Raw genomic sequence first — 23,382 nt, 5'->3', positions numbered from 1 at the left:
AGGAGATGAGCTCTGGGTCAACATCCTTCTTGTTCTCTGGCCAGCCTCGTTTGATCACCTCTTGCAGTTTCTGCATAGTCTCATCTTCTCCTGTTGCATCCCTTATGCCATTTAGCAGAGGCTGTGCTATTGGGATGTGCCTTGCCAGGTTTACAGTCTCCAGTTCTCTCATGGTCTTGTCAGTCTTGCCAGTCTGAATATATGCTCTGCTCAGCGTATCTGCAAGCTGCATCTCCTTCCCTGGTCTGTATCTTATTGTCACACCATAGGTCTGCATCCTCACCAACATCCTCTGCAATCTCTTTGGTGCCCGATGAAGTGGTTTTGTGGCGATTATCTCCAGTGGCTTATGGTCTGACTGCACATTCACTGGCCTTCCATATGTGTACACATGGAACCTCTCTAGACCAAACCTCACTGCCAGCAATTATTTTTCTATTTGTGCATATCTGGTCTCTGCATCCGTCAGGGCCCTGCTGGCATAGGCAACTGGATGGCCCTCCTGCATCAGCGCCGCACCAGTCCAGTTTCTGACGCGTCGGCCTGTACTGTCAGCTCCTTGGATGGATCATAGTATCTGAGTACTGGCTCGGCAGTTACTAGCTTCTTTATGTCCATCACCGCCCTGTCATGCACCTGTGCCCACCACCAAACTACATCCTTCTGCGTCAGCTTGCGTAGCGGTTCACATAGACCGCTTAATCCAGGAAGGAATTTGCTCAAGTAGTTAACAAAGCCAATAAATCTCTGAACTCCTTGGACATCCTTTGGGTTAGGGATATGTAGCACGGCTTCTACCTTCCCTGGATCTGGTTTCAGTCCTGCAGCAGAGACTCTATGTCCTATGAAAGTGACTTCCTTCACCTTCAACTTTGCCTTCTCTATGTTCAGCTTCAGGTGACGGTCGCGACATCTCTCCATCAGAGCTTTAACCTTCCTGTCATGATCTCTTTCTGCTTCCTCTGCCGTTTTTCCCTTTCCCAAACACTAGGATGTCGTCAGCAACAGACCTCACTCCTTCCAGGCCCTCCAGCACTTGGTTCTGTCGTCGCTGGAACTCTTCAGGGGCCGTGGACAGACCAAACAGCATGCGTCTCCACCTATATCTACCATATGGTGTGTTAAATGTCGTAAACTGAGAACTCTCCTCATCCAGTTCCACATGCCAAAACCCGTTCTTGGCATCAAACGTGCTAAAGACCTTGGCATCATTCAGGTCGGTGAGGACATCTTCGATCGTCGTCATTGGGTAATGACTTCTTTTAAGCCCCTTGTTCAGATCCCTCGGGTCTAAACACACTCTCAACTTCCCATTGGGCTTTTCTACACACACAAGGCTGGATACCCATGGTGTGTGGGTCTCTACTGGGGCAATTATTTCCGCTTCTGTCAGTCTGCATAACTCCTCTTTCAGCTTACTCCGTAAGGCTACAGGGATTCTCCGTGGTGGGTGGATCACTGGTGTTATGCTGTCAGCTACCAGCAGATGGTACTTGCCCTCAAATTTACCTGTCCCTTCAAACACATCAGCATACTCCGCTATCAATCTTTCCTTGGTCAGAGGGATTTCACTGCCACTCAGTGTCATTATGTTCTCTGTACAAACTGAGATGAGCCCCATCTGCTGGGCTGCCCTGCTTCCCAGGATTGGAATGTAGTCTTCCTCCAGGACTACAAACTCTACTTTGTATTTCTTTCCATTCTTTGGGTTCACCAGTCTCATTTTGCTTTTCCCAAGAGGCACCACTGTCGTATTGTTGTACATGGACAATACTTGCTTGGTTTCATCCACATCCTTTACATACATCTTGGGAATGATGTGACATGTGGCTCCACTGTCCACCTGGAATTTTACTTCCTTCCCTTTCAGCATCATGGTCGCAAAGATTTTCTTTGGGAATTGAGTCTCCTCAACCCTGTGCACACTTTCTGCTTTTCCTGCTTCTGGTTGCAGTTCCATTGTGTGAATTTCATCAACCTCTTGACTGTCATCATACTCATCACTGGAACTCTCCACTTCCACCACAGCATGCACAGGTTTTTTCCCTTTCTTTTCTTTCTTCTGCTGCCCCTGCTTTTCCATGCATTGTGAGGCAAAATGATCTTTCTGATGGCATTTGAAACACTCCCTGCCATATGCCCGACATTTCTCCTTCTTTCTCTCATGTTTGTATCCACAGTATTTGCACTCTATGGTTGGCTGGTATCGTTTCCCCTCCTGCCTCACTGCACAGACATCTTGTCGCTGGTCCCCTACCAGGACATTAACTCTGGCCTTGGCCAGCACCGAAGCCTGGCATGCCTTCACACACTTTTCTAAGTCAAGTGAGGTTTCTCGGAGAAGTCTTTCCCGCCGCATGTCATCCCTTATGCCGCATATTATTCTATCACGTATCAGTGAATCCTTCAACTCTCTGAAACCGCAATGAGCTGCCAAGAGCTTCAGTTCTATTAAAAACAAATCAAAAGTCTCCCCTCTCTCTTGGCTCCGCATAAAGAATCTATACCTGTCGGTGGTCTCGTTCCTCACTGGTTGACAATGCTTTTCGAAAGCATCGAGTGCCTGCGCTAGCGTAACCTCTTGTACGTTGCCCTCCGGCGTCCGTGTCTCTAGCGTTTGGTAGAGCTCTCTCCCTTGCGGTCCAACTAGGTACATTAGCAGTTTCCTCATTGTCTTGTCCTCCTTCCCTTCCATGCTCAAATCAACATAGAGCTCAAACTCTTCCCTCCATTGTCTCCACTCCATTGGCAGGTCCCTTGCCTCAAAATTCATTTGCCTAGGGGGCTTCAGCTGCTCAATTTTCCTGATAAATCCGCCCCTCTATCAATGGAAACAATGTAGGCCCCACAGTCGTCTCTCAGCAGTAATTACTCACAAACGTCGGTATGATTTCCATCTGCACCAAATCAGATAAAGTGTACATTTTCTTTCAAAATAAGGCGATATTTTTGCTGCTCTTCGATGCCTAAGCTTTCTTGTGAAAGTGAATATATGGAGGCTGCTCACATTTTAAACCAAGCGTGGATACAATGGTGTCCACAGACAATTCCAAAGCAATATCTGTAATCATAGCACAGAGAAGATTAATTGATGCAGTGGACTTGGTGGTTAATTTCACTTCATGCCAGGAGTTTACAAAATCCAACTCTGCATTTTTCCAACAGAACATTTAAATCGTTAAAAATATTCGTCCAATACTCCACTGGAATCTTCCCTGATGTCCTGGCTGCTAATTAACCCTTAACTAATATCTGAAACACATAATCTGGTGATTTTCACATTTCTGTTTGGGGCACCCTGCTGTGTACAAATTGGTCGCTCTATTTCCTACATGGCTACGACTTTACTTCTCAAGAGCCTGTAAAGGATCGAAGAAGCTAAGGCAGCAAATGGCATTTTAAATATCAAATTATTTTTGACTTGATGTTGATAGTGGGCAAGGCTGCCTCGCAGCGATGAAAACTCATAAAGTGGATTTTTAGGTCAGACGTGAGGAGACTTACACCAACGAATAATTATTCAGCCAGCAAGCTCATATCTTTAACAGCAGGGCCAGGATTCAGTAAAGAGCTCTGGAGTGAATTGTCTGGAGATAGTGTAAACTCTTTTCAAAACTGATTTATCTACATCAGTAGAGGTTCTGCTAATGTTCCACACAGCTGTGCAGTGGGGAAAGCCCCAGCTAAACATACTTTACTGAAATTCATAGGTAAGGTTGCCTTTCCCAATAAATCTTTGGGTACCATGTATGTGATATTTGTATTAGTTCTAAGTGTAAGTTATAGTATAGCATATAGTATAAGTGGAAGTGGAATTTCCAAAAAGGTTGATTTCACATAATCAGAAGTCAGTCGAGTCATGAATGTTTTGCTTTAGGTATTTTCCCACTAATGTTGCAATGTGGCATTTTAGGATTTATGTTTATGCCTCTTGATTGAAGTTTTGCTGAGCCTTGGTACACATGACAATAATAATCCTAAACCTAAACCAATGCTTAACCTTGTTCCATATACTCACCACCCTTTATGTGAAAAAGTTGCCCCTCAGATTCCTATTAAATATTTCCCTTCTCACCTTAAACCGAAGACCTCTGGTTCTTGATTCAAAGTTTACGTTAAATTATAGGAGCAGAATTAGGCCATTCAGCCCATCGAGTCCACTCTGCCATTCAATCATGGCTGATCTCTGCCTCCTAATCCCATTTTCCTGCCTTCTCCCCATAACCCTTGACACCCGTTCTAATCAAGAATTTGTCTATCTCTGCCTTAAAAATATCCACTGACTTGGCCTCTGCAGCCCTCTGTGACAATGAGTTCCATCCCAACTCTGGGTAAAAGACTCTGTACATCTTTCCTATCTATTCCTCTTGTGATCTTATGCACCCTTATAAGATGACCCCTCATCTTCCTGGACCCCAAGGAATAAAGTCCTAGCCTGCACAACCTCTCCCTATGCTCAGGCCCTCAATTCCTGGCAACATCCTCATAAATCTTCTTTGCACTCTTGCCAGTTTAACAATATTGTTCCCATAGCAGGGTGACCAATAGCAAGGTGAACAAAACTGAACACAATGCTCCAAATGTGGCCTTACCTTTGTCCTGACAACCGTAACATAACATCTTAACTTTTATACTCAATATCCTGACTGATTAAGGCCAAAGAGCCAAAAGCTTTCTTTACCACTCTATCTACCTGTGCCCTGTTCAAGGATCTATGTACCTGCACTACTAGATCCCTCTGTTCTAAAAACACTCCCCAGAACACTACCAGTCACTGTGAAGGTCCTGCCCTGGTCTGACTTCCCAAAATGCAACATCTCAGAGTTACCTACATAAACTCAATTAACCATTCCTCAGCCCACTTGCCCAACTGATCACGATCTGGCTGTAATTTTTGACAACCATCTTTGCTCTCTAAAATATTACACACTTTAATGCCATCTGCAATCTTACTAACCATGCCTTGTTATTTTATTAGTTTGTTATTTTATTTTCATCCAAATAGTTGATATAAACCACAAACAGCAATGGGCCTAACATCAATCCCATCAACACCACTAGTTAGCAGCCTCCAGTCTGATAAACACCCTGCCACCATCACCCTCTGCTATCTTCCATGAAGCCAATTTTCTAATCGGTTAGCTCTCCCTGGAACCCATGCGATCTAATCTTCCAGAGCAACCTACCACACGGAACCTCATTGCATGCCTTGCTAAAAACCATATAGACAACATCTATGGCTCTGTCCTCATCAACCTTTTTGGTTACCTCTTCAAACAACTCAATCAGATTTGTGAGACATGAACAACCATGGACAAAACAGTGCCAACTATCCCTAAATCAACCCCTGTCTATCCAAATGCATATCTTATCACTCAATATTCAGCATGAAGAGAGAAATAGTGTGAATGTTTAGACTAATATTTATCAATTTATTAATTTTACTTTTAGACATGCCAAGGATTGTTTTCAATCCTTTGATGTCAACAGAAATTCCTTCTGCAACAGTTTCCATTTTAGAGAACCCATCCACTTAAAGTAATGTGACAATCTCAAAATGAAAATGTTTGAAGATGCTGTAAATGTGAAATGAAAAATAATAGAAATGCTGGAAATATTCAACATGGTTCTCACAAAATAGTGCATAAAATTTCAACACAACAAAAAGAGATTTGGTAGCAAGACGTTTGAATGATAATGAGATGGAAGAGAATAATGTTCGGTACTTATGATGGTGGAAGTGATGGTAATGAGTCCCCATGTGTATATGGGAACAAATCTGAGAGAAATGCAGTCCTTTAGCCTAGAAATTCTGACAATTGAATTGAAATGATTGATGCCCTTCACCCCACTGAGTCCCTGCCAACCATTGATTAACCATCCACACTAGTTCTATGCTATCTTACTTTTGCATTCACTTCCTACGCATGAGGAGCAATTTACTAAAATCAATTAACCTACAAACCCACACAACTTTGGGACATGGGAGGAAACTGGTGCAACTGGAGAAAACCGCATGCAGTCACAAGGAGAATGTGCAAACACCACGCAGACAGCACCTAAGGTCAGAATCCAACCAGGGTCTCTGGCGCTGTGAGGCAGCAACTGGGCAATATTAACAACCATTCCTCTTGGGAATTGCCTATTACCTTCCTGTTCTTGCTATTTCAATGGGAGCGTGTGTAATATAATTAAGTTGCCATTTTGAGTAATATATGTGTTTTAGAAAATGTGAAATGATTGCATTAGCCACCTGGCCAGCAATTGTGCTGACGGAAGTATCTGGAAAAACTCAAATTATTGATGACCTGAACAATCATTAAAAAAAAATCTTTGCTTCTCATTAATTAAATAAATGGAAATTGAAACCTTATGAATTATAGCATGCTATAAGTGCCTGAACATGATGCTGAGGACTCCTTAAGGTGATTCTAGTCAATCAGTACAATAGTAATTGGATTACTAAAAAATGAGATTTGCCTTTGATCCCAAGTGCATGTAGTCTACTCAGCTGGTGCTCTTAATCTAGCTCTCCAGATACAGTAATTGCCACTTTATCTTTACTTTGGGCTGCAGCTATTAGAGTGACATCAAAGCATTGTGTGCAGTTCTGGTATTGTGTACCATTCTGGTCACCCCATTACAGGAAGGATGTGGAGAGTGCAGTAGAGGTGCACCAGGATGTTGTTTGGATTAGGAACTAGCTATAAGGAAAGGTTGGACAAACTTGGATTGATTTCTCTGGAGTTCAGCGGCTAAGGGGAGATCTGATGGAAGTATATAACATTATGAGAGGCACAGATAGGTTAGGCAGTCAGAATCTTTTTTCCCCAAGGCGGAAATGTCAAATACTAAAGGGGATAACTTTTAGGTGAGAGGACAAAGTTTAAAAAAGATGTGCTGGGCAAGTATTTTTTACAGGGAATGGTAGGTACCTGAAGCACTGAGCTAGGGTGGTGGCAGAAGCAGATATGATAGTTGTATTTAAGAGGCTTTTATATAGGCACGTGAATACACCGAGAATGAAAGGATATGGGTCAAGAACAGACAGAAGGGGTAGGTTTATTTTGACATCATATTTAGCACAAACAGTGTGGGCCAAAGGGCCTGTTCCTGCGCTGTGTTCTACATATAAATGCACAGGTCACATGGTCCTTATGAATGCATATTGAACTTGTGCCCCAGAAACAATAGAATATCTTTCAAGTCCTCTATTGCAGACTAGATATTTAGAATTGTTATGTTCCTTTCTGAATGTTCCTAGTGGAATATTAATGAGTAATAAATGTTTGTCATTCTGAAAGAATGATTTTTATTGCTATATTATTTCTTTCAGCTTCTCAATTTATGTGCTTGCCTTGGGACTTCCAGTGCCTAAGATATAAATATTCATAGGTTAGGACAGAAATCTTGGCATCCAGCAATATGGATGATTCCTCAATGACAAATTCAGTCAAAATAATTGGATTTAAACTGTAACAAGTGCAGTAGATGATAAGAATTTGAGGTGAAATGTGTGAAAAATGGACCGGAATGAGTTTCTCATGAGGAGAAGGTGACAGAGGTGGAGATGAGAGCCAAGTTGTCACTTAGGGATAATGGCCACCCCATCACTTTCGTGCTCAAGTGTGGCTGCTGGTAAAAACTATAAACAGGCAGGAGCTTCCACACGTTGTCATCCTTCAGTCAATGCTTCCTTCTTTGATTAGTATGGGTGACAGGGGTTATGCGGAGAAGGAAGGAGAATGGGATAAGGAGAGAGCGATAAATCAGCCATGATTGAATGGCAGAATAGAGTCTGAAAAAGGGTCTCGACCCGAAACGTCACCCATTCCTTCTCTCCTGAGATGCTGCCTGACCCGCTGAGTTACTCCAGCATTTTGTGTCTACCTTCAGCAGAGTAGACTTGGTGGGCCGAATGGCCTAATTCTGCTCCTATCACTTGTGACCTTATGACCTTATGACCTTATGACTCATTCTGTATACGATCCTTCACAAACAGGTCTTGTGCCTTGACAATGAGTTAGTGAATATAGTGCCAACACACAATGAAAGGAAAATAATCGATTGTAATGATCAGATTGACCCAAATGCAATCAGTTCAGATCAGATGATGCCGCCATTACACCAGCACCAACATAAACCACACAAAATATGTTAAGTTGCATGATTCAAGAACATAGAATAGTATAGCACAGGACTAGGTCCTACGGCCCACAATGACCTTGCTGAACATCATGGCAAGTTGGATTAATCTCCTCTGCCTGCATGTGATCCACATTCCTCCATACCCTTCATATCCATGGACCTATCGAAAAGCATTTTAAAGACCACCTTCGTATCTGCCTCCTTCACCAACCCTTGAAGTATGTTCCACACATCCAACCCTCTCTGTGTAAACAAAACCTGCCCCGCACTTCTCCTTTAAACATTGCCCATCTCACCTTAAAGCTAAGCTCTTTAGATCTTGACATTTCCATCCTGGGAAAAGGGTTCTGTCTATCCTATCCAAGCTTCTCATAATTTTATATACTTCTATCAGATCTCCCCACAGTTTATGATGCTCTGGAGAAACAAATCTAAGTTTGTCCAACCTCTTCTGAATTCTAGACACAAAATGCTGGAGTAACTCTTTCCCTTTTCCCCTTTTCCAAGGATGGAAATGTCACGATCGAAAAAGATTAGCTTTAAGGTGAGAGGGGCAAAGTTTAAAGGAGAACTTCTTCATCTGAAGAAAGGTCTCGACCTGAAATGTACCCATTCCTTCTCTCCAGAGATGCTGACTCCCACTGAATTACTCCAGCATTTTGTGTCTATCTTCGGTTTAAACCAGCATCTGCAGTTCCTTCCTACACTCTTCTGAATGCTAATACCCTCTAATCTGGGCAACATTCTGGCAAACTTCTATGCCCTCTCCAGCAACACACCATCCTTCCTGTAATGTGGCGATGGAAACTGCTCACAGTATCCTGAAAGTGGCCTAACAAAAGTTTCAAAATGCTGTTGCATGACTTCCTGTCGCTTATATAATGTCTCGTCCAATGAAGGCAAGCATACCATATCCCTTGGTAGACACAAAATGCTGGAGTAACTCAGCGGGACAGGCAGCATCTCTGGAGTGAAGGAATGGGTGACGTTTCGGGTCGAGACCCTTCCTCAGACACATTCGTTCCTACATCTTCTTTCCTACACATACCATACCTCTTCTTTGCCACTCCTTCTAGTTGTGTTGCCACTTTCAGGGACCTAATGACTTGGACCCCAAGATCCCTCAGTATATCAGTGCTGTTAATTCAACCTCCCAAATTACAGCGCCTCACACATGCCCAGATTAAACTGAGAAAAATCTATTTGATTGTTGTCTTAAGACATCATTTAAGTTTGAATTTGGAGGTACAGAAGATGATGTGGCAGTAGGTGCTTTGCCTCATCTGCATAGAAAGGATTCTTAATGATGTACTATCACACCAGTCTTTCTGGCAGCTTGACATTGGTGCCATCACCTCCTTTGGTCTTGACAATTAACAACAGGGAAGCAGCATCTTTATTCTAGACCCATTGAGTATAAAACATTAATTACATTTGCTCCATTCCTTGCATTCTATCCTGAATGATTTGGTTTATGCATGTTATGAATATCAATCTGGTGTCAAAAGCTGGCTTTCCTAAATGACTTATGACCAGAGGTTAATGGAAATGCCGGAGGGTTTAATTTTACATTTTGTAACCATCATAAAATTTGGGGAAATATGCAATACCTAGAAAATATGTTTATCCTGTTTCATTAATAATCCTGTCTCAAAATGTTTGGATAGTTGATTTAAAGAACTATGAAAATGTTAATATAGGGGAAAGTAATAATGTAGGTTAATCATGCAGTGCGTGTACTTAAGCAAATATTGATAGCTTCATTGTCAACGAATAGCTCCAGTCTATTGTCACCAATATTAGATAAGATTTTTACAAAGGAAATTAATGACTGGCAAAACAAATTTCATGACTTTATAAAGTCTGAGCTACCAAAGCTGCTGCACAAATTCAAGTGATATTGACTGAAGTTTGGCCAATACCTGAGCTCTCTTAATTACTAGAGTATGCATTTTCCATTAAAATGGAAATTTTTGTGCCACTGCTTTGACATATGTGGCTTTGTTGGCTGTAGATCGTTGTTTTTGTGGCAGAGCATAAATGATGGAGAAATATTGTGAGTCATTGAGTCAGCAGAACCAGCCCTTGGTCTCAAATGGTTGCCCTGTTATTTCTAGCTAATTTTGAACTGACAATTGCTCTTGAAATTGAAGTGCACTTGAATTAAACTGCAAATCAAAACGTTTTTATGATTGTAATATCTGTATAACTATTGCTTTTGCTTTCATTATACTGTAAAATTGACAGCAACTTCAGGATTTCCACACAATTAAATTGAAAATCCATGTGTTGAGAATAATTCCGAGCTCCTACTTAAGTTTCATTGTTTGCCATCTTCTCGAATGGACTAAAAAAAGTTATTTGAATCTATTTAAATTTAAGCTACTTATAAATTAGATAAAATATGCCAAATATCTAATGATTTGTTTCATGAGATCTCGGTGAGTTTTTAATACCTCACAAAGCAGAATTAATACTTGGAAAATTCTCCAACAGAATATCAGCGCTCGGTGCGTCTCGACCGCGGGGCCTTCCATCGCCCGGCACGGCTCGGCCGCTGGACTTAACATCGCCGGCGATGTTCTGTGACTGCTGTAATGTCGTTCGGTATTTGTACCGAATGACAATAAAGTTCTGTAAAACTGTAAACAGAAGGAAAAATAACAGTCCAAATGTACTGTAGGTAGCTTGTGCCTTCAGTATGCCTCCACACTGGTCCCACTGTGTCACTTATAATGTGAAATAAAAGAAAGAATTAACCTGAACCTACCTCTTCAAATGAATGGGGCAGCACATTATACACTAGATATTAAAGCTGAAGGTCCAGATGAACGGTGCAACCAAGGTGCAGCATGGGATCATCCCAATCTGCCCTGAAAGTGAGAGGCTCGAACCAGAAGCATCTAACCTCCCACACATCCACTACCACTGCACTACAAAGTGCAGACAAGGACGTTATGAAAAAGTTCACTAATTGAAAGACAATAGCCTGCAATGCTCTTATTAATAGCCAACCAAAGATTAAATAATTTCAGTCCATTTTATGCAGGTAGATTACAATATTGTTGCATTAGAATTTAAAATGTATTTTTTGATATTTTGACTTGTACCATAATTATGCATGCATGTTTTGCTCTTTATTTAATGGCCTTTATAAACTTGGAGCTTGAATGCAGCCTTATTGTAAAGCAGAAAATCCCATTGTATATGCATCAGTACCATATTAGCAACATCCTTCCTCCCTAAAATTACAAATTTGGTTGATAAATGAGTGTGCAACAATTTATCTATGTTTTCCAGTTTGCAAAAGGCATTGGATGATGAACCATGTGGGTCCAAATGGTAGCGGTTTCACTGTAATGCAGCCTCCATTACTTTGGTGTACTGTATTCAAGGAAGTCCTTATAAGCACAAACCTCACGGCAGCCAGGCACCAGCAGCAAATGGGCTACTGAAAGGGTGAGGGAGGCGTGGACTGTCTACCATATGCATCTCATGACACTGAAACTCAGTCTCTATGACATCTTCCAAATTCACCACAAGCATAAGGGAACCAACATCAGTGTCTTCACCCAGGCCAATATCCAAACCGTTAAATCCCTATGGCACTCAGTTGGTCCTGGTGAACAGGCCACACCATTCACATGCTGGAAATCAGACTTCCAAGGAAAAGTTCCATTCTGGTCTCTGACGTAATAGAAGATTGCCAGGCAGATGGAGGAAAAAAGTCAAGAATGTGTTCAAAGTCTTGAGAAAATGTTATATCCCCACTGTCTCCTAGCGACCTCTTACCATTGACTGTTCAAAGCAGAGAAGGAGCATTTGAAAGATAATGAGAACTTCGAGCTCATGTGCCAGAAGCACACAGAAACTCGGCATCAAAGAAGGATGCAGTGCACCACCTCAGAAATTATCCACTGACCCATCGCCTACCCTATTGTGGAACAGTTTGGGTTCCCACAATGGGCTCATCAGTCACGTCAGAGTCAATTAAATCGGTTATCCTCGATTTTCAGGGACTACCTCCGAAGCCGATATGTTCAAATCTACATGGTCTAGGATAATTATTAAGAATAGTTGAAACTTAAAAAAAGCTTCCAAATAGTAAAATGATGCTATAGAAAAGTTAATTTACATACATTGACTATCAATGGTTAGTAGATTATTGTGACTTGACAGTGTGCGAAAGAATCAATCATATGTTTCAATTCCTATAAATCTTGAATTAAAGCATTAATATGGAATGTAGCAAAAGCATACTTTCTCATTATATACCAATTATTTATTGATTCAATGTGATTGAAAATATAGTATGAATGCATAATTCCTGATCCCAATAGCACATAAACAAAATCCTTTGCTCTCTCTGGTAAGAGAGCAGGATGTCCTGAAGACATCTTAAAACTCGCATTAATGTTTGTGAGAGCTACTATATATAAATCAGCTACAAAGTTTGCTACAGTGATTACACTTTGAAATATTTTAGTAAAGTGCTTTGGGACATCTTGAAGGAGAATAAGGCATTATACAATATGTCTTCATTTCCTTGTCTTCACAGATTGCATATAATCTACGTTACATTCAACTATCACTTTTGAGGAATTTTCTTTGAAGTCATTAGGTAATCATTTTGTTTTTCCTTCGTGAAATTGATTGAATAAATCTTTGGATTTTTTACATTAAAACGTTTCAAAGTAGTTTCTCACCTCATGCAATATTAATAACTGAATTCATTCTGAGAATAATTATTAAGCTTGTTAAAACGGAACTACCATACCACAAAAATAAATGATTTCTGGTAATTGATTCTGAGTAAAATTCCTGGGCTGCAAGCGCAAGAGGTCACTCCTTGGAACTTTGGGATGATTCCGAATCATTAGTCAGGATAATGAGTGATCGTTGATGAGGGTTTAAATGAATAATTGTAACTATTGCATAGTTCCATTTCATGTGCTTTAAATTGATTTAAGGAAACTGGCAATATTGTCGAGGAGATGATGAACAGTTACATTTATACAGAGAGGGAAATGGTCATCGATTTGTACAGCATAGTGATTATATCTGACTCCACCACCACCTCTGGTTGTGAGTTCCAGATCTCAATCACTCTTCATGTAAAACAAAGTCAGTCTCTAATCCATTTGAAAACTCCTTTCTCTCACCTTACACCCATGCCCTCTTGTTTTTGATGCCCATGCCTGCAAACCTTGTGATATGAGCACATTCAGTAGCACACTGCCAATAATTACTTGGACAAGGAACTCTCTGCAGTAAACAATAAACTGCAGGAGGTACTCTGTGCAGTATTTTTATTCAAATGTATTTGCCATGCAAATGGATGAAGGGAGTGAAACAATGACTATCAACCATTCATGAATTGTTGTTAATATTTTGTATAATTTCTTAAACTAAATTCCTTTGCCGAATTAAGGTTTGAATGAACACCATGGTTAACATTTTCAGCAATGTAACATGCTCAGCCTTGTTTAATATGTGGGGCTTTATGTGGGGCCACAAGAAATTTGGGATTCTTTAAGACAGGGATAGAACATGTTTCAAATAATTTGAGTGGGCAATTGAAGCAATGATGCAAAAATCTGTGTAGCTATGTTGTAGCTTTCTTCCTGTGCTTCTGAAACATGTAAAACACTTTGCACACTAGGGAGATATAACTGGGTCACCAAACATGTGAATCTAATTTTAGTGAAAGATGATATCAATTTTTGCTCTTCCCATACATTTTTCAATTGTAAAAACAATATGAATTACTATTGTAGGTAAAAGATTAGACAACCTAAGGCAAGGTTGGAGTCTGTGAAAGCAGTGTGGTCATAATGTACGAAAGCACTGGACTGAAACATTTCTTTCTATTTTTTCAGCTGGACCTGCATAGATAATGTAAGTATAATTTTATTTCCATTGAGCCTTGCAGGAGTGGAGAATTTGCCAGCTTAGCAAGACGTCTGTGAAACGCCAAAAGATTATGTTTCTTACAAGGAGCATTATTTATATTAAGTGAACAAAATAACTCCCTTTATCTTGACACAAGTTCAATTTTATGCCTATTCTAAATAGAAACAACAACTAGTCATACAATTAGAATTGTTAGTTTACACAAAAAGCGATAAGATTTGGTTGCCTTTTACATATATAAGTAAAATTAGTAAGTGACGATAATTTTGACAATCCTCTTACTCTAATTAATAGCTGGAAGATCAAATTACTGCAAGGAGCAAAAGCTGTTAAGTTTTTTTTGCCAGTCCTAGGAAAATTCTGTATACCATAACAGAAACAATGTATTACCAATGAAATTTGCCAGAAATCACCAGTGAAGTTCTTCCTGCAGATGTGTAAAATTCTATTTATGAATCATTTTTCTGCACCTTTCCTACAGACAGAAAAGATGGAAATCATCTTGGTGGGATCACGATGCAAACAATGCACAGACACTGAAATGATACAAAGGCTGCAATTCACTAACATCCAATAACACAAAGTAATCTGTAACTTGTAATCCATAAAGGGGACTGCTCGTTAATTTTTATCCTCATATATACTTTTTTGAATGCACATTTTAAACGCTGTTAGCAGTTTGACATATCCCTCTGAAAGTCTTTAGAGATTATCCTTTGTAATCATAGGAAGAAGAAAAGTATAAAAATATATTTTGTCTCCATGCTTTAACAGGTTTCTTAAACTACCTTTCTATTCTATATGGTAAAGTTTTCAGATATATTTATAAATTTACATAATTTACATCTATTTTAGAATTAATTAAATTCAAAGAAAGATATAGAGTTATAGTGTACATGGATTTAAAATTAAACCATCATTGCCTGTTGGATTTTTTTCCTTGGGTGTTATTTATTCTGCCAAGTACCTGAAAAAATAAACTTTTCTGACCAACCGACATATTCAAATATCCACAGATATAGCCAACATTTTAAACATTAGAATACATTTAAAACAACTCCATAAAGTTTACTTCATATAATTTATAAAGGAGGAATAAGCTTCACAGAGGTATTCTGTTAAGATACACAATAAAACTACGGTTTATGAAAGAGTGAGATTTTGGAGCAATAATTACCCATGGCAAAGAAAGGGATTCCCAGGAGAGTGGAGTTGTATTTGCCATCAGTGCTGATGAATATCCCTGCTGCAGTCACAGTGGAAAGGCAGATTGTGATAACTCCTAGCAGTCCTAGGAAGGGTTTGCTGCGAAGGCAGTCCCTCATTGAGCTGGTGAGAGTGGCGGCAATCAGAACCAACACTAGGCTCACCACCACCTCCTGTCTGGCCACGGCATTGGTCTTATAGAAGTCTTTCCATAGACCCGAAGATGTCAGAGGGTACAACTTCAGATCACTGTGCTCCTGTTGAAATTTAAGCATGAGATGACAGAATTCAGTTTCCCATTTCTCTGCAATGTCTTGTAAAGCAGAACCATAGCTTTGCAGGTAGTAGGTGATCTGCACTGCACCGGCGGATTTAATCTGGTGTTCTTGACTGCTGGGGATGAAGCTCACACCTCCAAGCTGATGCCCAATGAAAGTCACCCTGCCGTCCTTTAACGACAAAAGGATTGAATTAATGTTAAATTGTAATTCGCAAGAAATTGACACCATTTTCAATTAAATACATTACAGTGAAATTATTAACAGTTTTCAATGGTTACAAAACACTGGCGTTTTACTGAAGTGAAGCTGGGATAAAAATTCAAAAAATTCAAAAAATACTGACCCTTGGAAGAAAGATTAATTCTGGTTGTATGCTGTAATAGCATAAGTGTGTCTCTAGAAATTATGTGACATTTCTATTTCGCATTCAGTACATGCTAGGCTGGTGAGAAATTCAGGGAGTAACCAATTTCCTGGGTGATTTTTTCTGACCTCACATATAAATTCTGAGGAGAAGAAGAAATAAGTAATTTCTCTCCTAACTACCATTGTAATGCAGCTGGTAGGATGCCAAGCCACCCCAGAAATCCCATCTGTTCTGCCATGTATGTACATAAAACAAGCATACCAACATTATTACTGAGATCATATCCCAACTGGAATCAATATAATAATATAACAATATAACAAGAATTAAATGCCATTGGGAAATTAGTAGATGACAAAGGTGACACCAAGCAAAGTAATATAGACCGTCAAACTCTCCTTAAAGAATGACAAGATGCCTTATTGCATTTCATATGATCCTATTGGTTAGATTATCTGTTGATTGATAAATTCGAAGCAGCTATTTTCTTTATGCAATAGTTTTGTTCTGATAATTCAGGACAGCTTCAACAGTAAATTGACAAATAGTATAAGATAGACACAAAAGCTGGAGTAACTTAGTGGGACAGACTTCTGGAGAGAAGGAATCAGTGATGATTCGGGTTAAGACCCTGCTTCAAACTGGTGTTAATATTATTCCTGCCCCCAATGTATTTTGAAGAGAAGAAGTTGATCTCACAAATCATTAATTTGCTTTAAACAACTTATTTATAACATTTCTTAAATTAATTTTACTCCTCCACTCAAACATTTTCTTGAGGTTATTCTTCTTGCCACAACTTTAATATATATGTGCAGCAAAGCCAATTTATTTCAACCGCGTTCATTCCATTATTAATGGAAAAACAGGTGCACAAACGTCATCCATACAAATCAATCTTAGGCTGTGAATATTTCACTCAATACATTTCTGTGAAAAGTGCATTTTACTGAAAGCACTTCAGTGGTAACAATGAATCTATGTGCATTGTCAGCTGAAATGTAATCAACTTATTTCGGGTATCATAGTTTTAAACTACTAATATAACAAATACAATTGTGGAGGAGCAATAACATGCAGCTGAGAAAGCACATTTTCAACTATTGCATTTCTCTTTAATAATATATAAACACACACAGGCACGCACGCACACGCACACGCGCACGCGCACACACACACACAGATATATATGTGTGTGTGTGTGTGTGTGTGTGTGTGTATATGTGTGTGTGTGTGTGTGTGTGTGTGTGTGTGTGTGTGTGTGTGTGTGTTTAATTGGGTTAATATGCTGCGGGTGCATGTACACAATTAAAATTGTTACTTCCCCAATGAAGCTTTCTTGCACTCTCATTCCAAACCATTTCAATGAGGATGTTTACTGATTGACAAGCTTAAACTGATCAGAAAACCTAAATGCTCCTCTGTCTGTTAATACCCATGAGGTAGAGCCCCACATTGCCGTTCTGCCATTAACAATCAGAAATGTTGTAAATTGACAATCTTGTTTTTGTAATGATGTCGAATAGAGCATACAGAGGTGCATCTCAAACAAAAATGTTGAATAGCAATTATAAATGTTGATAATCAGAATGTTGATTGTCAATGTTTGAATCACTCTGGTATTTTGCTCACGTTTTAAAGAAAAATCAGCCTTCTTACTAAGATGAGATCTTGTTACGGCCAATCAAACAGAAGAATTTTAATTGGAAAAAAGGCTTGACAGATACCTATTAGAACTCAATCAAATAGATGTTGCAGTGCCAAAATATTTTTGCCCAAGATATGGCATGGCAATTTTTTTCTCATCTTATATCTTACTAAATATCAGTTTTATCCAAAGATATAATATCTGAATTTAAATTGATGCAAGTCAAAAATTGTAATCAACATATTTGTCTTCAATATCTGAGGTTCAAGCACTTCATTTTAAGTGTAAATCATTCATAAATTGTTTAAATGTGTGTGTGATATGTATTTGATGGACTGTATAAAATAAAGAGATTTTCAAAGAGTTTTAAATATAGCACCATGGAGTTATACAACACAGAAACAGGCTTTTCAGTCCAACTCATCCAGGCCAACCAAGATGTCTATTTGAGCTAATCCCATTTGTCTGTATTTTTGCTCATATTCCTCTAAACCTTTTCTATCCATGAACCAATCCAAATGTCTTTTCAATGTTGTAATTGTACCCACCTCTAACGCTTCTTCTGACAGCTCGTTCCATATACTCACCACCCTCTGTGTGAAAAAGTGCCCTTTTAAATCTGTCCCCTCTCATGTTAAATTTATGCCCTCTAGACTCACTTACTCTGGGGAAAAGAGTGTGCCTATTCATCTTATCAATCCCCTTGTGATTTTATAAACCTCCATAAGGTCAAACCTTTTCCTCCTACGTTAGAAAAAAAGACCCAGCTATCCCATCTTTCCTTGTAACTCAAACCTTCCAAACACAGTAAATCTTTTTTTGCACCCCTTCCAGTTCAATGTAATCCTTCTTCTTGCTGGGTGACCAGAATTGTGCTCCATATGTGGTTTTACACGGTGCTCCATATGTGGTTTTACAAATGTCTTTTACAGAAGTGGCATGATGTTCAACTCCTGTACTTGATCTGTCTGAAGAAGGGTCTCGATCTGAAACATCACCTGTTCCTTTTCTCCAGAGATGTTACCTGACCAGCTGAGTTACTCCAGCATTTTGTGTCTATCTTTCTGTACTCAATACACTGACAGATGAAGACAAACATGCAAAAAAACTTCACCACCCTGTCCACCATCATAGAACAATGTACCAACACCTTCATATCTCTGTTTTACAATATCTCTCAAGGCTCTACAGTGTAAGTCCTACCCTTGTAGGTCTTATCAAAATGCAACAGCTTGCATCTATCTGAATTCAATTCCAATCTGCTATTTCTTGGACCATTGGCCCAGTTGATCAAGATCTTATTGTAATCTTAGTCATCTTCCTTTACTGGTTTTCACATCCAATCAGTTCACATAAACAATGAACAACAGTGGACCAAGCACTAATTTCCATGGCACATCACTCTGAAAAATAACCTTCTCCCACCACCCTCTGTTTCTTATCTTCAAGCCAATTTGTATTTAATTGGCTAGCATAACATGCATCCCATATGATCCAACCTTTCTCACCAGCCTACCAAACAGTAAATTGTCAAAGAACTCGCTAGTGTCCATGAAGACAACGTCTATGGCAGTAATCAAACTAAATGAATTCTCCTATTAATCTCAAGATTAAGATTTGGCAAATTAATACAGAGTAGATAAATTGGCCTACCTATTAAATGTGGAATTTTGACATATTTTGAAATAAGGTGGGTTCTACTCCATGAAACTAGTATCTATACTGCCCTGTGGAACTATAATCCCTGTTAGGTCCAGGGTGATTGTGACTTTAGTTCATTGCACAAGCATACCCAAGTTTTGGTCAGTGCCAATGTCCATATCCTTGGTCTACTTGCAGATAAATGTTCATATCTGAGATTCAAACCTTTAACAAGCTCTGTAAGTGTATACTTATAGAGTCATAGAGTCATAAAGTGTGGAAACAGGCCATTCAGCCCAACTTGCTCACACCAACCAATGTGTCCCATCTACACTAGTCTCACTTGCCTGCGTATGGTCCATATCCCTCTAAACCTTATGGGGAAGATCTAAATTGTTACAATGCCATATTGTAGAGCCAATATTACACTGGTCAACATCCATAAATCACAACAGCAGAAGCAAACTTCATATTGAAATCTGTCAGACAAATGTATTGAAACAAAACATTATGAGGCCGCTCTACCAGTCCCTGAACACCGTGCGCTCACTAGCTTTGGATGGCACTGGGGTGCTCATGGTATTGCAGTTATCTCAGAGTTTAAGCCATCCAGGTCTGATTCTGACATCCACCAATGTTTGTATGGTGCTTGCTCCCTATGACTGGGTGGGACTCCCCTGGTGCTCCACACCTGAAGCCATGATGATTACTAGGCTAATTGGCCACTGTCAATTACCTCTTATGTGGCAAGGTGATGGGAGAGTTCAAGTGTGTTAACAGGCATATGCAGATAGTTGGTAAGGGGGAACCAATTAGGAATGGGGCTGATGAGATTCTTCTCAGAGCCAGCATAAACTTAATAGACTGAATGGCCTACTTCTATTTCATGTGAAATGAAAATATGTAATGAACCTAATTTTTTCAGTAATTATTGTATGTTTAGTCAGAGTAAAAAAATAATCTTTCTGTTAGAATTATGACAGCATTACCTTATCTTTAGGATGGCACAGTGGACAGCACAAGAGATCTGGGTTCGATCCTAACTATGTGTGTTGTATGCATGGTGTTTGCACATTCTCCCTGTGACTGCATGGGTTTTCTCTGAGCGCTCCGGTTTTCTCCCACATTCCAAAGACGTGCTGGTTTGTAGGTTATTTGGTCTCTAAATTGTCCCTCGTACGATAGAACTAATGTATGGGTGACCAGTGGTCAGCGTGGACTCAATGGGCGAAGGGCCTGCTTCTATGCTGTAATGCTAAAACTAAAACTAAGCAACACAGAAGGAGGCCATATATAAGTTCATGTGATAGGAGCAGCATTAGGCCATTTGGCCCATCAAGTCTACTCTGCCATTCAATAATGCCAGATCTATCTTCCCCTCTTAACCCCATTCTCCTGTCTTCTCCACATAACCCCTGACACCCATACTAATTATGAATATCTCTATCTCTGCCTTGAAAATATGCATTAGGTGCAATCCCAATTCCCGCACTCTTTCCGTCCGTAAACCCAAGCAGGTGATTTGCTCTCAGCCATGTTCATCAAATCCCTTTTCGTTCTTTGGCATTGAACTTCACAAGGCATGATTTACAGTTGCTAATTAATTTATCGACACTTTGTTAGGACGTGGGAGGAAACAGGAACACTGGGGGAAAACCTTTTGCTCACATGCAATTTGCTCACTGTCAACACCCAGAGTCGGAAGTGGATGAGGCAGTACTGCTAATTGCTGCTCCATCGCGATAATGAAAGAATTCTTGCACTTATTTTTTGACATTCCTCTCTCTCTATTATTTCAACAAAGTTGCTGCTGCATTCAAGCTTGTTAATAATTTGCCTAGATGTAAGCCACAGTATGGTCTGTATGCCATGTTAAAGACAACATTCAGCCACTGAAGTCCCAAAGTTCCACAACCCAGAAAGTCCTCTAACTCAAAAATAAGACATCCCATTGCCATTTCTGACAGCCTTTGTTGAGTGTGTCACTCTACAGATTTAAATGTCACCCCTGAGATTTCAGCACATAATATAGGCCAACACTTCAATGCAGCACAGACTCAGGGCTGAACTATCTTTCAGATAAGATGTTAATCAAGGGCCTGTCTGACCTCTACTTCAAAGGTAAAAGTCTCGTGGCAATGCTGGAAGAAGAGTGACAGCATTTTCCCAGATAAAATTAATTTCAAGACCCATTGATTCACAGGATGGTATAACAGAGAAAGAGACTATTCATTGCACTGTACCTCTGCCAGCTCTTTGGTATAACCACCCAACAATATTCAATGGTTTTACTCTATAGCTCTGCGGTTTATCCTACTTTCCTTTCAGCATTTTATGTAATTTGCAGTTGAATGTCAATATGAAATCAGCTTCCAGCACACTTTCAAACATTGCATTCCAGATCACAACTTGCTGTACACTGACAAACTGCATCACTGAAATAAAATCTTGGCTTCAATCAAATTTCCTCAAACTCAACTGCAACAAATCCGAAATCATCATCATTGGTCCAAAAACGCTCACCAAATCCACCCAAAATTTCATCCTCAATATTGATGGTCTCCCAGTATCCACCTCCCCTCACATCCGGAATCTTGGAATCATCTTTGATCAAACCTTCTCCTTCGACAAACACATCAAACACATCACCAAGACAGCCTTCTTCCACCTCAAAAACATCGCCCGTCTCCGTCCATCCCTCTCCTCCACAGCTGCAGAAACCCTCATCCACGCCTTCATCACCTCCCGTCTGGACTACTGCAACAGCCTCCTCTATGGCTCACCCTCAAAAATCATCAGTAAACTTCAATACATTCAAAACTCCGCTGCCCGTCTACTCACCCACTCCCCGATCTGTGACCATATCACCCCCGTCCTTTACAAGCTCCACTGGCTCCCCATCCCCCAGAGAATCCAGTACAAAATCCTCCTCATGACCTACAAAGCCCTCTATAACCTGGCCCCATCCTACCTGACTGACCTCCTCCACAGACACACTCCCACCTGCACCCTCCGCTCTGCTGCTGCCAACCTCCTGTCCCCCCCCATCCGGACCAAACTCAGATCCTGGGGGGACAGGGCTTTCTCCATCGCTGCTCCCACCCTCTGGAACTCACTACCCCAAACCGTCAGAGACTCCTCCTCACTCACCACATTCAAAACATCACTGAAGTCTCACCTGTTCAGCACTGCCTTCAACCACTGACCGTCACCTCACCTTCTGTCTCCTTTTTCTATTCGTTTACTTATTTATCTATTTATTTTCTTCTCTATGTTCTAGTAATCCCTGTAAAGCGTCTTTGAGTGTTTGAAAAGCGCTATATAAATGTAATGCATTATTATTATTATTATTATATAAAATTGTTTCCTTGTGTCATCTGTGTTCCTTGAACTATCACATTTAATTTAGTTTAGTTTAGTTTGGAGATACAGCGCTGAAGCAGGCCCTTCGGCCCACCGAGTCACGCCGACCAGCAGTCCCGCACATAAACACTATCTTACACACACACGGGACAATTTTACATTTACCAAGCCAATTAACCTACAAATCTACACTACTTTGGAGCGTGGGAGGAAACCGAAGATATCGGAGAAAACCCAAGTGATCACGAGGAGAACGTACAAACTCAACACAGACACCACCCATAGTCAAGATCGAACCCGGATCTCTGGTGCTGTAAGGCAGCAACTCTACCACTGCGCCACCGTGTGTTTTTTTTTTCCATTTACCGATCCTTTTGCCAGAGTTAAAGATTAATTTAAAGATACAGCATGCATACAGGCCACCATCCACGCTGACCATCAATCGCCTATTCACATTAGTTCTCTGCTATTCCACTCTCTCATCCACTCCCTATGCACCAGGGGCAATTTATAACAGGCAATTAACCTACAAAGGCCTGCATGTCTTTGGGATGTGGAAGGAAAGCAGAGCACCCAGAGGAAAACCATGCATTCACAGAGAGACATCACCCAAGGTTAGGGTTGAACCCTGATTTCTGGCACTGTGAGGCAACAGCTCCACAAGCTGTGCCACTGTGCCACCACCATCTCTGTTTCTCCACAAATTGGAGTGGTCTATGGGACTGAACACAGCAGGGGCCTTGCCATTCATTAAAAAAGTTGGGCATCATTTTGGTGACTTTGTACCAAACTCCGCTGATGCTGTGTTCCTCCCT

The 23,382-nt window shown here is 40.3% G+C and overlaps 1 protein-coding gene across 1 annotated transcript in view; it reads right to left on the bottom strand.

The window, feature by feature from the left end:
* ptchd4 (patched domain containing 4) overlaps positions 1-23,382 on the bottom strand; it is a 71,735-nt gene that overhangs the window by 35,021 nt on the left and 13,332 nt on the right. Inside the window, exon 2 of the mRNA XM_078400150.1 lies at positions 15,239-15,716. Coding sequence (XP_078256276.1) covers positions 15,239-15,716 — 478 coding nt within the window. The remainder of the gene's footprint in view (positions 1-15,238; positions 15,717-23,382) is intronic.

Source organism: Rhinoraja longicauda, chromosome 5 (genome assembly GCF_053455715.1).
Source record: "Rhinoraja longicauda isolate Sanriku21f chromosome 5, sRhiLon1.1, whole genome shotgun sequence".
NCBI lineage: Eukaryota > Metazoa > Chordata > Chondrichthyes > Rajiformes > Arhynchobatidae > Rhinoraja > Rhinoraja longicauda.
The sequence above is the reverse complement of the archived record's forward strand: the minus strand, read 5'-3'. Positions and strand labels throughout refer to the sequence as shown.